This window comes from Crocodylus siamensis, chromosome 7 (assembly GCF_052110815.1).
Source record: "Crocodylus siamensis isolate JL-2025a chromosome 7, ASM5211081v1, whole genome shotgun sequence".
Lineage (NCBI taxonomy): Eukaryota > Metazoa > Chordata > Crocodylia > Crocodylidae > Crocodylus > Crocodylus siamensis.
This window is the reverse complement of record NC_143401.1, coordinates 27376274-27394411: the sequence shown is the minus strand read 5'-3', so window position 1 is coordinate 27394411 and position 18138 is coordinate 27376274. Positions and strand designations below refer to the sequence as shown.

General features: G+C 45.6%; 2 protein-coding genes and 1 long non-coding RNA gene across 6 annotated transcripts in view; 2 read left to right on the top strand and 1 right to left on the bottom strand.

Annotated features, from left to right (window-relative positions):
* Positions 1–11890, top strand: part of LOC149859635 (dual specificity protein phosphatase 13B-like) — a 43512-nt gene extending 31622 nt beyond the window's left edge. For 2 of the 3 annotated variants that reach the window (XM_090056631.1, XM_090056632.1), the window contains 3 exons: positions 5518–5708; positions 10221–10441; positions 11552–11890. In XM_090056631.1, coding sequence (XP_089912757.1) covers positions 5548–5708; positions 10221–10441; positions 11552–11772 — 603 coding nt within the window. In that variant the 5' untranslated portion in view covers positions 5518–5547 and the 3' untranslated portion in view covers positions 11773–11890. Of the gene's footprint in view, positions 1–4273; positions 4468–5517; positions 5709–10220; positions 10442–11551 lie in introns of all 3 variants that reach the window. The other variant, XM_090056633.1, reaches the window with a different exon arrangement.
* Positions 1–18138, bottom strand: part of LOC149859633 (uncharacterized) — a 125385-nt gene that overhangs the window by 48468 nt on the left and 58779 nt on the right. Inside the window, exons 2-3 of the long non-coding RNA XR_016443430.1 lie at positions 11504–11715; positions 10875–11039 (exon numbers count right to left, since the gene is read on the bottom strand). This is a non-coding gene — a long non-coding RNA (uncharacterized LOC149859633). The remainder of the gene's footprint in view (positions 1–10874; positions 11040–11503; positions 11716–18138) is intronic.
* Positions 14602–18138, top strand: part of LOC149859634 (dual specificity protein phosphatase 13B-like) — a 49304-nt gene continuing 45767 nt past the window's right edge. The window contains exon 1 of one of the 2 annotated variants that reach the window (XM_090056627.1): positions 14602–14858. The gene's annotated coding sequence lies outside the window, so the exon portion shown is untranslated. The remainder of the gene's footprint in view (positions 14859–18138) is intronic. The other variant, XM_090056626.1, reaches the window with a different exon arrangement.

Here is an 18138-nt window from a genome sequence, read left to right as displayed (position 1 = left end):
GGATCCTTTGGTCCCCTCCAAGTGCTTTTCTGTTGGGGTGTGCTCCCCTAGCCTTTCCCCACCAAACAGTAACCCACAAAGCATTGAGAGCTGAGGTTTTCAGGCACCCCATACTCACCTTTCCCTGGGTGGTAAGGTGTGGTATTTTGTAGAGGCTACCCTGCCACAGACAGCCCCACCATATTAGCCAGTCCCAAGAGGGTGCAGTTTTAGTTTTTACCCAGGACTAACGCCTCAGTCCCTAGGGCCAAGTTGCCCCGCCCAGGCACCTAATCTCTCTTGACTACTCCTGGGTGTCATGGACTCATTCTCTGTGACTGGGCTGCTTATGTGCTTTGCCTACCTCACTACTCCAGGGTATAATTTCTAGGCCTGCCTTCTCCACCCAGGCATTTCATCTCTCCTGGCTACTCCCAAGAACAGCATTTCTGCCTGAACTCCCCACCCAGGCACTTTGCCTATGCACTGATCCCACTCCAGATGTTAATACTCAGCCCCTCCCTTGTCTCACAGACCTCTAGTTCCTGCTCTTAGGTGTTGCCACTCAGCCTCTCCCTGGGCTTGTGGAACCCCTGGTCCTATTCTCTGCCCCTCCTCAAGCTTTGGGACCAACTTCTAGTGTGACCTGCTCCTCCTGGGCACTTCGTGTCTCTTGGCTACTCCCAGGTGCAGCCATCCAGCCTGGAGTCACCTTCCTTTTGGACATCTGTTCTCATTCTCAGCTCCTCCCTGGGTCCCATCCCCACTGTGACCTGCTCCTCCCAGGCACTTTGCCCCTCTCAGACAATCCTGGGTGTAGCCCTCTGGCCTAGGGTCACACATTTTGCCCCCTTCCAGGCCTCTGGTCTCACTCTTAGCCCCTCTCTGGGCTCTTGGACCCCATGGTCCCACACATGGTCCCTCCCTGGGCTCAAGAACTCTCCAGTCTGGCTCTTAGCCCCTCTCTGGGCTTCTAGCCCCTAACCAGCCTCCTAGGGAGCTTCTCTCCCCACTTAGTCCCTTCCCAAACCTTCAGACTGCCACAAGTTATACACTCCATGTTGGCACTCTGGAGCTGCAGTCATCCTGCTCAGAGACGTTTCCTCAGCAGCCTCCAGGATCTTAATGCTGGCTCAACTCGGGTCCTGGGCTTATATCTGGTCTAAGGCCCACACTCCTCCTGGGTCTGACAATTCCACAATCAGCAATGGCTACACCTGCAAGCTGCTTCTCAGGCATGGTCCCCAATTGCCATCCTGCTGCACCTGCAGCCTGCCTCAGCCACAGCCAATCTGCTCTTGAAGTAGCAGGAGCTCCAAGCCTCATGCTACACCATTTGCCATGGAAAAAAGTATAGAAAATTCAGAATTTGAGTTTTTCCAGAGAATCTTTAGAATTGCTGGGGAGAACGGGAAGTTAACTTACTGAAAGCAAGCACATAGGAAAGCAGCCAAGATGGGAGCTTCCCTGTGACAACGGTAAGCTTTTGCACCTAGTGCAAGCACTGGCCTGCCCCCTGTCCCTGGGCCAGCTGCCCACCTCACTTTCCTGCCATGCCTTGATATAATAGTATTGAGGTGTCAATTCAGCAGGACACTGCTCATTTTGAACCCTGATGTTTAGGGGGTACCCACAGCTCCATTCCACCCTTACACTGCAGCCCAAGCCTCACAGATGGCATCCCAGGCAGCTAAACTCAGGCATTCCCTTCACCCATCAGCCGTGTTCCCCACTCTGAGACCTTTGGTTCCCCCTTTGGCCCTGGCCCCATCTCAGGCCAGTCAGGACTTTGAGCTTCTTTGCTCTGTGGGCATCCCTTGTGGTGGGCCCATGGCCCTTTTGAACCCCTCTGGGTCCTGGCCCCAGCATGGACCAGTTGGGTACCTTGGGTCAGGTCTAAGCTGTTTGCCTGGCTTTCAGGGATTGGGGGTCCCCCATCCCTTGCTCAGGTGCTTCATAAAGTGTGCCTGACCCCACAGGATCACTCACCTTAGCAAGCTCAGGCACTTCCAGAAGCTTACTTGGCTCTCCCTGCATTAAATAACCCACCTGAGGGGGCTGAGGTTAAGGAGCCTCAGCCCACCTTACACTGGGGAGGTGCTCACTCCTGGCATTTATCTAGGGGCTGCCACACTACCAGCATCCCCACCAGGCCTTCCTACCCTGTAGGGTGCAGTTTTAGGTCATGCTCAGGACCAATGAAGCCTCTAAGCCATCCCCATAGCCTCATCCTTACTTCTAAGGTGTTCCTAGTAGAGTTCAGCAGAGATGTTTCTTCTCTGATGGCTGATCATGCACTGCCCTCAACTCAGGAAGCTGAGGTTTAAAATGGCCACCCTCATCAGGTACCTGTCCTTCCCTGGCCCAGTCTTTAAAGTGGCAGGCACTACCAGTGCCCTGCAACATGCCCCCTCCTCACTCTGCTGCTGATTGGCCAACGGGGAGGAGGGGGGTGACCGTTGTGCAGCTGTGCCCTGCCTTTCTCCATCAATCAGCAGTGAGGGGTGGGGTTGCATGAACAGCAGCCCTCTCAGCCAATTAGCAGTGAGGGGTAGGGCTGCCACCAGAGCCTCTTGGCCAATCAGCATCATTGGGGTAGGTGGGGGGGAGGGGAGTTCACTGCAAAAAAGCCATGGATTTTAATGTATATTTATCAGAGAATTTGGGGGGTTTTTTTATCACAGAAAATTAGGATCCCTGGTGATAACGCACCTCACCCTCTGTACCCCTCTTTTCAAAGTTCTAGGTCTACCCATAGCCTCTTATATGAGCCTGCTGTATTTTTGCATCATTTTCCACAGATAAAAAATGGTCTTTTTGCCTAATATTTTTCCTGCTATTTTTCACTTATTCTAAATACCTATAATCCCCTGCTGCCAGGGCACGGTGTCAACTTGGAATTGTATAAAAATGTGAGTGAATCAGAAACAAAGACTCAAGTATGTTCAGCCTGTCTGATGATAAATGAGATATAAGGAGCTATGTAGAAAAAAAATGCAGAACACTGTCATATTTCAGAAGAGTTTAGTTTGCCTCTTTAATGTATGTAAATCAGAATCCTAAATCGAAATTTCCCTGTACTCGAGGAAAGTTTCATCAGAATGTCATGACTCCTCTGGCAAATATTCGGTGTCTTTTGGAGAAAGAATTGCAAGAATCTTTAATTAATTAGATTTTAATGCCATGAAAAAGTATGCCAGCATTAGCAAAGCCTTTGATAAAGGACGCAGACCACTCATATATATTTAAGAGGTAAGTAAGATTCAGCTAGTTGAAGGGCCACACACAGGTTTGGTGACCTGTATCCATTTGTGATTGCTGTCTGTTCTATGCCTGGTAAGAGCTTGCTAATACCATCTCTACTTGCGTTCTCCTTTTCTAGACAGTCCCATTTTATTGGGGTCACTGTAGTACCCACAACATGCCAGCAGCTTTTCAAACACAGAGAAAGACCTTGTTCCAGCTCCGAATAGCTTTTGAACCAAGCAGGAACATTTTTCCTAAGTTTACTTTGAATAATAGAAATGAATGATTTTTGCAGTGGCCAAATAAAAGTATTTCTGCGGTAAGTCTGTGCCTTCACTACATGCCCAAAGGCATTAGATGTATATGCTCTGGGATTTGAACTTAACTTGTCAGCAGCACTGCTGGGTTGATTGGTGGGGGGCACAACTAACCAAGAATACATCCTCATCTGGAAAGTTAAAGTTATTTGAGATATATCAAAGGCATTCAAGGAAAAAAAACAAAAATATTGAATCCTATTGGTAGATACAGAACTCCAATCTAAACATGGTTGACTACTAATAGTTTCTCTTGTCATTGATTTGGCATGCATTGTAGAAGTGTGATCAAATTAATTTTGCAGGACAGGCTCCCAGCTAAATGAAGCCAGAGGGCCAGCCTGTTTCCTCAGCTCAGGAAAGGGTTATCATCACATCCAGAGACTGCACAGAGCCTTTCCTCAGTGTTTTATTTACTAGGGACACCACCAAGCTTCAGCAAAGCAACCCCTCCTCCCTTTCCCACCAAAAATACAGATCATCATAAATCCAATAATGACCCATCTGTTTCCTGAGGGGCTTTCTTGCCAGAGCCTTCCTTCCCATAGCAGCAGCTCTTCCCCAGCCATTTCCCTCAAGATCCCCCTGCCCCAGGGCTTCCCACAGGCACCAAGCTGTTTCCTATAACCTTCCCCATCACTCAGCTCTTTCAGCTTTTATAGGAATCAGGTGCTTCTTAGGCAATCACCTAACCTCTTTCTTGGCTAGGTCTGATAATCTTCTCTCTCCAGATGCCCAACACCTGTTCTATAAGAAGCTCTGCCTCAAACAGAACCAGCTGGTCCCAAGCCTCCTGCCTGTGAAAGGGGCAGACCACCCTATTATGGGGACATTCAGACCAGTGGGAAGCATTTGTAATGAAGCATAAACAAATGTACTTTTTGCACTGATAACACTGCAAAGACATACACACCTTTGCTTCAAGGTATGTCAAAAAAGCACAAAACTAAGAAAGGCTGTGCTGGAATACTCAGCATGCCAACAAAGCCAGAGATGTTAGCTCTATTGTTTTCCTGCCACTTCCACATTACAGGTGATTACTAACCTCAGGATACAGAGTGGGCCACTGTGTGGGATAAGTCTGTGAACCATGATGTAGTGCTGTTCAGAGATACTTCCAGCCAGCTGTGAACATACTAGTTTGCATATCAGAGTTTACACAAGCAAAAGACAACTGTGTAGCAATATAGCTGCTTTAGTGAGGTGTTGCACAGGCTAATAAATCCTGCTTCTCACCAGAAGTGAGAATCCTGAGTGCAGCCCTGACATGCACTGTATGGCCATACTCTTACTTTCTCTGGGACCAAATAAACATTTAATTATACATGTGGGACAGCTTCAGATGAATAAATTGTGGGCAGCTCTCCCTACTCCTCTCAGATAGCCAATAACCCCTTGTTAGGGGTTATTTACCTTATCTGAATCATGGTGGGAGGCAGGGAGCCAAACTCATGGCTATTCGGTACTCTCTTGCTTTCTTTTATTCTGGCCAACAGTTCCCATCTCAGACCTAGGAATCAGGCTGATGAATGCATGGTCAAAAATGATACATTACTTCCAAACATTTCAGTTTTGATGATCTGCCATTTTCTAGTGACAAAAATTCCATCATAAGTCTGTGCTAGGTGCTAAACACAATAAACACCACCCTCACGTAGGAGGTTGGTGCTTCAGTATACCAGGTCTTCTATGTGCTACCACAGTCCAAGTAACTTCTGTGAGGTTTAGTCACCATAGCATTTCCTTTGCACTGAGTTGACAAGCAATGACATTGTATTTCTGTGATGCTGCTTGCCACAGGTATAAATTGCATGCCTGTATTGTGACAGTGCACTGAAGACTCAAGCCTTCTGGCTGTCAGCCACTTGCCATACTGATGTAATAAACAGCAGGGATTCCAATAAGACTGTTTTACAGGGAATATTATGTATAAAAAGTGCCTCTTAATTTATTTCATAAAACCTTTTTTGGACAGTGCCTGAGCACATGACACAGAAGAACAGGGATGCTTCACCCCAGGAGCTCTTCCTCTGAAACCAGCAGGCAGGAAAGCCAACCACCATACAAGACACCAGAACTATTTGACCTTCAGAGGCTGTTCTGGCTCAGAGGCGGATCTGACAATCACGTGGACCAAGTCTGGTCAAACCTTTATATAGGAGACGCGTAAGGGCATATTGTATATGGAATTGTTGTTTGCACTCTGGAGAGATGGGGCGGAGGTAGAGGTAATGATGAATTATACAGTTAATGAAATTTCTAATTATGTTCATGTCATGGGAATTCCAAAGCCAATACTGTGACAGGATGTCATGAAAATCTTGGCATGCAAGTGTATGTAGTCCTTGTAGTCTGTATTTCCTGTTTCATGTAGCACAGCGCATTTGAGTAAGACATGCATTTTTTATTATTTGCATACAATAGTCACTAGGCGCCCCAATCTAGACTGGTGCCCCACTGTACAGATATACCCTGAGACAGTCCCTGCCCTGCACTTAGACAAAGAATGAGAAAGGAAGTTATCCCCACTGTACAGAGGTGTCCAGAAAGATTTGAATGCTAGCTTCACAATTCAGAATCTCCTTAGATCTTAAGGGGTCCTGTAGCTGCAAATACAGACTTCTTAAAATTTCAAAGTCAAAACGTTTTATTATACACATACTGTATACTTGTGACAAAAGGAACCTTGCCTTGTAAAATGACTTCGCCTCTGTCTGTCTTTCCACTTCTATTTATACACTTCTGTTTAGTTAGATAGATTGCCAAAGGAGAATAAGGCAAGGTGCATCTGTTGATAAAGATCCTTTTTGGTATTTGAAACTACTGTTTAGCCTTGCTATTCTTGAGACCCTAGAGGCTCACTTATTTAAGCATCACAGTTTTCTTGGGTAATTAACCATGTTAGTTTGAAATCAGGCAAAAGGCAAGGTACAGATGCACCTTATAGGCCAACTATAAACTACATTATAGACTAACTATGGGGTGCATGAAGAGTGGTTGTTGCTCAAGAATACGATCCTCAAAGCACAAAAGAAAACTGTTCCTTCAAAGAGGAGAGGTAGCAGAAGGACTGGCAAGCCCTCCTGGCTTAATAGGGATATTGCTGTTCTTTTAAAAAAGAAAAGAGAGGTCTACGCACAGTGGAAGCTAGGAATGGTCCTCAAGGAGGATTATACAATAGTGGCCAGCACTTACAGGGAAATGATCAGGAAAGCCAAGGTGGTGACTGAGTTTAGGTTAGCCACGGGAGTCAAGGACGAGTAGAAGGAAAAAAAATGGAACTGTGGGACCCCTGCTTATCACCTTGGGACAGCTGGTAACCAATATTCAGGAAACTCCTGAATGCCCACTTTTCTTCAGTATTTCACCAGGCCAAGGGGAAAGACAAGCAAGATAAGGCTTATAGGGGGCATGCCAGGAATGATAGCCTCCCCACTGTGGATGCTGAGCTGGGGCAATACCAACTAGAAAAGCTAGACATTTATAAGTCAGAAGAACTGGATGGACTCCATCCGAGAGTGCTTATGGAGCTGGCTGAGGTCATCGTGAAACCCCTGGCAAAGCTCTTTCAGAATTTATGGTGGACAGGGGAGATCCCTGAGGATTGGAAGAGGGCCAACATTGTGCCCATTTTCAAGAAGGGGAAGAGGGAGGACTCAGGCAACTATAGGCCAATCAGCCTAACCTCTATCCCAGGGAAAATCCTGGAAAAGCTCATTAAAGAATCTATGCAATATGCTTCCGGAAGGTAAGATTCTGAACAACAGCCAGCATGGCTTCATTGCGGGTAGGTCTTGTTTTACTAATCTCCTTCTATGACCTCATTCCTCACCACCTGGACATGGGAGACAAGGTAGACATTATATACCTAGACTTACAAAGGCTTTTGATCTAGTATCTTATGCTATCCTTGTGGGAAAACCTGAAGATTGTGGGCTCAGCTGCTCGACGGTTCAGTGGGTGGGAAACTGGCTACAGGGTAGGACCCAGAGAGTTCTCATGAATGGATCTGTGTCATCCTGGTGCAAAGTGGCCAGTGGTGTCCCACAGCAGTCCATGCTTGGACCGGTGCTTTTCAACATCTTTATCAGTTATTTGGATGGGGGAGTGAAAAGCTTGCTGGCCAAGTTCACAGATGACACCAAGTTATGGTGGTCACGTCAAAAGATAGGTTGTAGATACAGGCAGACCTGGACAGGCTCAAGAGTTGGGCAGACCAGAACAAAATGTAAGGATCTCCATTTGGGGGCAAACAACCCTCAACATACATACAGGCTTGGTGGTGACAGGCCCCTAGTGATACCCCCCAAAAGGGACCTGGGGTAATGATTGACTATGGCATGAGTATGAGCTGTCAGTGTCAGACAGTGGTCAGCAGGGCAAATAACATGCTGGCATACATCAACTGATGCATCTTGTGTAAAACTAAGGAAGTCATACTCCCGCTGTACTCAGCACTGGTGGGACCACAGTTGGAGTACTGTGTCCAGTTCTGGGCGCCTGTCACAGGATGGGGTCCCCAGGGATGGCCGTGATACCCCTAGGGCTCCTCGACAGTGCCAATCCTGCCCAACGGGCACCCCCTTTCTCTCCTGCCACGTCTTACTGGTAATTATAATATAGGGAGGCTGCCCCTGAATTTATTGTCTGGACCCTGCTGAACCACATGGGTTTGTGTATCCCTTTTTGGATCCATCTCAAAATGAATGCCTCCTGGGACACCCTCAGCTTTATGGGCTAGATGTGTGGCTCCAAAACCACCCCTTTACCACACCCCAAGCCTCGCAGATGGTATTTAAACATTGTCTCTCCCGAGGCCTTGCTACAGCTCAGCCTCTTGTCCTCACTGGGCTCTTGCAGCCCCATCTCTGTGCCCCACACTGGTGCTGGGCTCTCCACAACCCTATTTCTGCACCTCACACTGGTGCTGGGGTCTGCTCATCCCCTTATCACTGTGTCCTTCTCTGGTGCTGGGGTCCCCACACCATAGTGGGTCCCCAATGAGGCCTCCTCCTTCCCCAGTAGCCTCAGCCCAATCCTCCAGTATTTATAAACAGCAACTTAAACATGAGCCCTTGGGCTATAACATAATATAAGTGGTTCAGGGTGTGCTCTGTCCCTTTAAAAAGTCAAACTTCCCTCAGCACTAAGTGCTTTGTAGGTGTCACGGTACCTGTTGACCTCCTGGAGCCCCATTAGCCCAGTATGCAGCATATCAGACAGTCCTTGCATCCCTGGGTAATTCTTACCTGTAGGGTCCTTCCCCTTAGCTGCTGCCAGAGAACTAAACCTCTGGTCCCAGCCCTGGGGTTTATATATGCCCAGGGCCCTGCCTCGTCCAGTCAGCTGACCAGGTGCAGATGCAAGCTAATTTGCTCATTAGCTTGTTGCCATAGTAACCTGCACCTGTGGGCTTCTGTCTGGCTCTTTGGGCTCCCTAGACAGTTCTGCTTAGAGGAGCAGGCACCTTAATGCCCTGCAACAGTGCTGCACTTCAGTAAGGATGTGGAAAAACCTGAGAGGGTCAAGAGAAGAGCCACCCATATGATCAGGGACTTGCAAGGCAAGCCATATGAACAAAGGCTGAGGGACTTGAGCTTCTTTAGCCTAAAGAAGAGAACACTGAGAGGGGACTTGATAGCAGCTTACCACTATATCAGAGAAGTACATCAGGAATTCAGTGAACAACTGTTCACTAGGGCATCCCCAGGGAAGACCAGGACCAATGGATACAAACTCCTGGAAGGCTGCTTCAGGCTTAATACCAGGAAAAACTCCTTCACAGTCAGGGTGTCCAGACTGGAATATACTCCTTCCAGAGGTGGTGCAGTCACCTACCCTGAAGGTTTTCAAGAGGAGACTGGACAAGTCACCTCGCTGGGGTCATTTAATCCCAGTTGTCTTCCTGCCTAGAAGTGGGGTGCGGGGGGATGCTGGACCTGATGATCTGCAAGGTCCCTTCTAGCCCCTAATAATCTTTGAATCTATGAATAAGCCTTCTTTAACCTGAGCTTACTTAGTCAGATGGAGTGTGCTTCATAAGGTGCATCTCTACCCTGTCTTCTGCCTAATTTCCATGTGAGATAACTTAATCCCATTTTTCAGATAGGAACCAAAAGATACATGAGAATGGCCAAGATCCTACGCTGAATCAGAAAAAGGACTGGAACCTAAAAAAAAGGCACTTAGCCTAACTGGTTCTTCAAGATGTTTTGTCCATGTAGACCACACCTCTAAGGCTCATATGTGCCCTATACATTTCATATTTCTCACACATTGGGCAAATGTTCATCAGAAGTAGAATTCATTGGACGGAAGCTTGAAGGAAAGCCCTGATTGCTAGAGTCCACTGTTCTATCCACTGAATCACATTCTCAATGACTAGCAACCGAGGGAGTCACTTGAATAGTTAGTATTCTCTGTAACGGGTCTATACTTGTGCTGCCCCTTCCTCTCTGTAATATCATTTCACATTTTCCAGTAGGCATCTCTCTAAGACAGGCAGGTGCAAGGCAGTTGGGAGTCTAACAGTCATCTGTTAGTCATTCACTACTCTGTAAAGGAAGCTGAAATGCTTGCATTCTTCCCCAAGGCGATTGGGCACCCACATTAAACAGTTCTATTTTAATGCAAAAAGTCAACAATGATCTCAATGAAACCTTCATCATCTTTCAACAGATGGGCTGCTAGAAGTAAAGCAACTCTTCAAAGCCTTAATATTACTCACATCCTAAATGCAGCAGATGGGCCATACAGTATCAACACAGGAGCCAGATATTACAGAGATCTGCAAATAGAGTACTATGGAGTAGAAGCGTTTGATGACCCTTCCTTTGATTTAAGTATCTTTTTCTATGATGCTGCTAATTTCATACACAAAGCCTTAAACACGCCAGGAGGTAAGGAGGTGGCAAAAATGTGTTTGCTATGTTGAGGAGCAGGATTCAACAACAATGTTGAATCCTCAATATAGCAAAACGTGTTTGCTATGTTGATGAGCAAGATTCAATGTCAATATCTACTTCTTGTACTAAGAGCTGGGGAGTCAGACCCAGATTCAGCAACACACTTAAGCATATGTGTGTCATCAAGTTGCATCCATAAGTGCTGTGCTCTGGAGAAATGGACATAAGCACTTCAAGTTAGGCATATGCTAGAGTGCCTACCTGAATCAGACCCTATAGCTCTGCTTCATACTGACCCTGAGAGACAGCATATGTCAATGAACTAACACAAGTCAGGGCCCAACTCACTCAGATAGCTAAAGACAAAAGTATTTAAGTTGGAAATGGAAATTTTGCTATTTAGAAACAGAATTGGTAGTTTGGTTACCTCTTATTCCCATTCTTCTCTATGGGCCATGTTTTCCAATTGCATTCTATCTCTCCTGCTGCAACACAATTGCCAAGGATTCCTACAATGCACTGCTTCTACATTCAAAAACTAGGAAGCCTGTAGTGCGTCATAGGAGATATAAGTTCTCCCAGGGATCCCAATCTGTAGGAGACAAGGGGAGCAGGAGGTATTTAAATTCTAATTCCCAAGAGTGACCAAAACAACAATTTCACATTGAATTTTTCTGCACAGCATATTTCACTTTTAACCAGACCACTTTATATTCAGATTTCCAAGCCAAATAACCCCTCAAAAAACAAAAAAACAAAACATTGTGGAAGAATAACCCCTGCTTTTAACTAGTCCTATGACAGAATTAAAAATATTATCAAGGAGGCCAAGCCACTGGTTTAAATTCTAAGGCCCCATAAACTCCCAAGCATTTGTTTAGTAGTATAGCTATTGGTGTTGTTGACCTGTGGGCAACTGGAAAGCTTCAGTGTCCAGAACCAGCACAACATTAGAGTGTGCTGACAATCAATGACTATCAGGTTTCAACTGATCGTCCTAATTGATTTTTGACATCCAAAACTATAGTAATTTTTACTCCTTTTTGCCTGACTTACCTTATGAATTCTAAAGCCCACCAGTGTGTGTTCTCTATTTCTTTGCAGGTAAAGTATTTGTTCATTGTGCCATGGGGATAAGCCGCTCAGCATCTCTTGTGCTTGCCTTTTTAATGATCCATGAAGATATGACACTTGTGGATGCTTTGAAAACAGTGAATTCTCAAAGGGAAATCTGCCCAAACACAGGATTCCTAAGCCAGCTCCGAAACCTGGACATCAAATTAAATGAAGAAAGGAAAGGTGTCAGGAAATCTGCTTGCAAATAACCATAAGAGAGCCCTGTAAAGAGAAAGTCTGGGAAATTACCATAGTCTTCTATAGCTCTTAAAAATTAATCCTCTTCTACAACTAAAGTTGTAAATTAAAAATACAGTGTAACACATATTCTACTTAGAAATATTTATTGACCATGTTTTCTTTACATTTTTGAAGCCAGCATGAATTTCACCAATAGCTCAGTTAAGGTTGGACCTTTTCATTCTCCGCACTAAATGGTTATAACATATTGTGGTTTGCTGTTGAATGACTCTCAACTTCCATCCCAGAGGTGGCTGCATTTCATCAATGGGTGAAGCTTATATCAGTCTGCAAAATACTAGGATTTGTGGAATGAAATATCCTATAATATCATCCTTATTCTTGAACACTGCCTACAGGCCCCAGTCAAAGATTGGAGCTCCACTGTGTCCCACCCAGAGGACTCGGGGAGATTCCACCTCATGGAATCATTAGTATTTGGGGACTTTATTGTTGGCATCTGTTTGTTATAGGTTTTGCAATTTATACAGCATTGAGTCCCTTGGCTGGGAAGAAAAGGCTGTTTAAATATAGAACAGCTGGGAAATATTGCAAACCACTCTCTTAAGAAATAATCTCAATCTGTTTCAAGTGTTTCTCCCCCTACCTCTTCATCAAGAAAGTTCCTTCATGAAAAGATCCTAACTTGAATGGGCATTCATCTGCTCTCTGTTCCCTCCCCAGCGTCATCAAGTGGTTGCCATAAAAAGCGTTCATGCCATGTTGAAGAGGAAGCTGAGAGATGGGATCTCAGCTGAGGTGCTAAAAATACTGCACTGACACCAGAAACATGTGGAAAAAATTCTAGCATGTACTGAAACCCACTGAGAATCAAGGGGCTTTTGTGATGTTTGAGTGTCTGAAAATGATCCAGCTTTCTTACAAATAAAGAAGTTGCTGTTTTCCCACACAAAAATGAAGATTGCTTGTGTGGGAAGTTGATGCATCTTTACATCTGCATTGGTGTAATGAAAAGGAATGGAAGAGAAAATAAGTGCAAAGTTTTCCTGTTATATTGGTGGGTTACACTTGGGTCAGCCAACCAGCTAATGTGCCTTGCACTTACATGAATTGGCAGTCTCAGTCCAACATGAGTAGACCAGGGTCCACAATCACACCATTAAATTAGCACTGAAACTGACAATGAGGGGTGTCCTTGGTGCCCATTTCAAGAATGAACAAGCCTGGGTACACTAAACCACACAACAGTGGTTACTCAAGAACAGAGTAATGACAGATTAGTCAGGCACCATGGAGAAGGAAGCCTTGCCACTTCCCATGTTGTCCATAATGCAGATTCCAAGCTCCAGTGCAGTCTGTGTGTAGAGCCTTCCCCAGTTCTTTTTGCTTACCAATAGATTCTAGGAAAATTTGCCCTTGCCTATTTTTCTTCAAGAGAAGAAGAAACCTTTAAGTATGTAGTGACTCAAATCTAGTGCAACACTCTCCTTGACTTTGGTGGGGGCAGTCCTTTTTTTGCTCTGGCATGGGTGCTTTCATTGAACAGCTTTAACAGCAGGATTCTACTGTTTGTCCACAGAAGGCACAGTGAGATCTTTTTTTCCAGAGGGCACCTAAAAAAATAAGATTTGTGAACACAATTTAATTTCATTTTTTGTATACTCTGACAAGCATAACGGAGGCATTGAAAGATGGGACAAGGACTATTTAATGGAGTTAAATTTAATCTGCAATTTCTCTTAGGAAATGACAGCTCTGCATGTCAGAACTGCTGTGGTTGTTCATTTGTATGATGGAAGAATTCTATCTGGCATACTTGTGATCATTTCATTTAGGCCTGCTTGTTCTTTTCCCCTGGAAAACACCCTCCTGCATTTTCCTAGAGCAGCTAGCATCTTGGACAATGCTTGCCCCATCACCCAATTAATAAATTCTAACTTAATTATTTGTAGGATTTGTTGCCATCTTACAAAATGTTCCTACAGTAAATAAATTATTTGGGGAAAGGACTTAACCACCCCCCCCCCCGCCCAAAAAAAAAAAAAACCCTCATGGGGTGCTGTGATGCTATCCCACCAGTAGATGGCAGTAGAAACCCAGGGCTGAGCTAAGGCACTCAAACCAAATCCTAGGGAGGAGGTACACAGCACACTTAAAATCCCACACATGCTCAAGTATTTCCAGCGCTCATTTAGGAAGGTGAATCACCACATCATACTGAAGGCCTTCCACTAGGGCTTGCATTTCAGCAACTTGGAAATCATGAGAACAGCTTTCTTGCTTCACTCTGATTTTTTTTCAAAGAAAGTAACAATATGACCAGAAGAGGAAGATAAATGTGCTGTACATTATATGTGCTGTACAACAATATAAAGATAAAACAATTAATAACTCTTCCTCCATAGGAGAGCTGTGTTTTACTTAGGGACTGAGGTGCAGGACCCTTCCTGGGATTAATGACCAGCTGCGAGGAACAGATTGGCCAAGTCTGCACCTCTGGCTATTAATTCCATCTGGTCATTAATCCTCAGGAAATTCCCTGCATTGAACTTGTTATTGCTAGTTTAATCTAAGTTTCTTAAAAAAAATCCTAGGAGCATACGGCTTTTTAATGACACTTTCCACAGACAGTACTGTACCCCTCACATTCCATGGTAATTAATAACCTAGGATCTTACCCAGTTCCATTGGACGCCTATTTGCAGCACCTCACTTTTCTCATTGCTTGTTATTTATTCAGTGGCTGTTTACTCAATTATACAAAGAACTGTACAAACTATAAAAAGGGCATAATTCATAGCTGGTGCAAATCAGTGTAGCTCCACTAAAGTTAGCAGAGCAACCCGTGTTTACACCAAACACAGCTCTGGTTCCTTTCAAACCTTTACTTCTCTCTGTTCTTGCCTTTCACTGGATGCTGCCTGTAGATCCACAGAGGGAAGGAGATCATGGTTTATAATTAACACAATTAAAAATAGACGTTGTATAAACTGAACACAGCAGTTGTGTCACTAACTCCTTAGGAGGAAACGAAGCGGTATCATTCAAACAGAAGTAATCCAAACCAGAACAGAAAAGGAGCTACAACTTCAAGGCAAGTACTTTTAAGCTTGTTTACAAACCCATGCACCCCAAACTTCATACGTGTACTGAACAGCATGAAAATTATAGCCACCTATGTGAGTAGTGAAACAACTGCAGCTCTGGGCCATGTTATTGTCTGCATCGTCATGCTCAGAAACTGTACTGTTTGGGGTGTTATTTTCCAATTAGGAGTCCCAGGACAAGCAACTTGCTTTCAAAAAAGATGCTTAACATTTGATTTTTTTTTTTCGTTTCCAGTTCATCTAGTATTTAAGGATATAGATATTTTACCCAGTAATAACAAACTTAAAAAATTCTATAGGGATTTTACTGATTCCCTGATGATGTTCATAAGAGTCTTGTCTGCAAGGCAGAAACTGGCTGATTGCACTAGAGAATCCATGAAACACATTATATACAAAATTTCATCAAATTTAGCTGGAAGAAGAGAGAATGGTTTGTTTTTCTTGGCTAACTCTGTATAATTTTACACATATTAAGGGTTATTTATAATCAGGGGATAACTTTCAGACAGAAGTGTGATTTTTGCCTTGGCAGCTTCCCATAGAAGCTGTGGTTACTGACAGAGCTGCATATATTGTAGGGCTGTGAAAGCCACTATGACTTTCCAGGTAGTGGGAATAGGAATGCACACCCACTGCATCTTCGAGAGCAAATAGCATAGAACTAGGAAACTCACTTAAATAAATCCCTGCTAATTGCCTACCAGCAGACATGCATGTCTACATGGGAAATTACACTCAAAACTTCCAGGATAAAAAGGATGGTTTTCATAGATTCATAGATGTTAGGGTCAGAAGGGACCTCAATAGATCATCAAGTCTGACCCCCTGCATAGTCAGGAAAGTGCTGGGTTCAGATGACCCCAGCCAGATGCCCATCCAACCTCCTCTTGAAGACCCCTAAGGTAGGGGAGAGCACCACCTCCCTTAGAAGCCCATTCCAGACCTTGGCCACTCCAACTGTGAAGAAGTTCCTTCTAATGTCCAGTCCAAATCTGCTCTCTGCTAGCTTATGGCCATTATTTCTTGTGACCCCCAGGGGTGCCTTGGTGAGTAGAGCCTCACCAATTCCCTTCTGCGCCCCCATGATGAATTTATAGGCAGCCACAAGGTTGCCTCTGAACCTTCTCTTGCGGAGGCTGAAGAGGTCCAGGTGCCTTAGTCTCTCCTCATAGGCCTGCAAGCCCTTAACCATACGAGTGGCCCTCCTCTGGACCCTCTCCAGGTTATCTTGAAGTGTGGCGCCCAAAACTGCATGCAGTATTCCAACTGTGGTCTGACCAGCACCCGATAGAGGGGAAGCATCACCTCCTTGGTTCTGTTTGTCGTGCATCTGCTGATGCATGATAAAGTGCAGTTACCTTTTCTGATGACTTCGTCACACTGACAATTCATGTTCATCTTGGAGTCCTAGTGGACTAGGACTCCAAGATCCCTTTCCTCTTCCGTACTACTGAGCAGGTCATTTCCTAGCCAGTAGGTGTGCTGGACATTTTTCCTCCCTAGGTGCAGCACTTTGCATTTCTCCTTGTTAAATTGCATTCTATTGTTTTATGCCCATTTGTCCAACCTGTCCAGGTCTGCCTGCAGTTGTTCCCTGCCCTCCAGTGTGTCCACTTCTCCCCACAGTTTTGTATCATCCACAAACTTGGATAGAGTACACTTCACTCCTTCGTCCAAATCACTGATGAAGACATGGCTCACCAAAAGCATCCTAGCTAAAAGGGAGGCGTACACCCCTTTGCATTGTTGTTCCCACTACCTGGAAGGGAGGAGCCATCACCAGGGAGGACTATACTGCAGTTGCTCAGGGATGCAGGGGGGCAGTCAGGAAGGCCAAGGCGGAGATGGAACTGGGACTAGCTTCCCGGATCAAGGACAACAGGAAGTACTTGTTTAAATACAAAGGGGGCAAAAAGAAGGTTCCGGGTAACGTGGGGCCCTTGCAAGACACGCTAGGAAATTTGGTCATCACACCAGATGACAAAGCTAACATATTTAATGATTTCTTTGCCTCCATTTTCCTAAGCAGGGACCGGAACAACCACCCCCACTCTGGGCCTCCCTTACATCACAGGGGAGGTGCACCTAGGCCAAAGGTTAGTGAGGAACTAGTTGGGGAACTTTTGGAGGGACTGGATGTATTCAAATCAGCTGGTCCAGATGATCTCCACCCTAGAGTACTGAGGGAATTAGCTGAGGTCATTGTGGGACCCCTGGCATGGCTTTACTTGCACTCGTGGTGCTCTGGTGTGGCGCCAGAGGACTGGAAGAGGGCCAACGTGGATCCCATCTTTAAAAAGGGGAGGAAGGAGGACCTGGGAAACTATAGGTCACTTAGTCTTACCTCAATCCTGGGCAAGCTTTTTGAGAGAATTATTCTGGGACATGTCCACGAGGGGCCAGCAGGGGAGATTATGCTTAGGGGCAACCAACACGGGTTCATTAGAGGCAAGTCCAGTCAGACCAACCTGGTGGCCTTCTACGACCAGGTCACCAAATCCTTAGACGCAGGGGTAGCAGTGGACATAGTCTTCCTGGACTTTTGGAAGGCCTTTGACACTGTCTTTCACCCCGTTCTCATTAAGAAACTGGGGGACAATGGTGTCGATACCTACACAGTCAAATGGCTCGCCAACTGGCTGGAGGGTCGCACCCAGAGAGTGGTAGTGGACGGGTCATTTTCGGCCTGGAGGGATGTGGGCAGTGTGGCTCCGCAGGGCTCAGTCCTCAGGCCCGCACTGTTCAACATCTTCATCAGTGACTTGGACGAGGGGGTAAAAAGCACCCTGTTCAAATTTGCTGATGACACTAAGATGTGGGGGGATGTGGGCATGCTAGAAGGGAGGAATAGGCTGCAATAGGACCTAGACAGGTTACAGGGGTGGGCGGACGAGAATAGGATGGGATTCAACACAGACAAGTGCAAGGTACTGCACCTGGGGAGGAAGAACCAGCAGCATACCTACAGGCTGGGGAACTCCCTTCTCGTCAGTGCAGAGGCAGAAAAGGATCTTGGAGTCATCATTGCCAAGATGAACATGGGCCAGCAGTGTGGGGATGCAGTCAGGAAGGCTAACCATACGTTGCCATGCATCCACAGATGCATCTTGAGCAGGTCCAAGGAGATGATCCTCCCCCTCTATGCGGCACTGGTCAGGGCACAGCTAGAGTACCGCGTCCAGTTCTGGGCACCACACTTCAAGAGGGATGTGGACAACATGGAGAAGGTCCAGAGGAGGGCCACTCATATGATCAGAGGGCAGC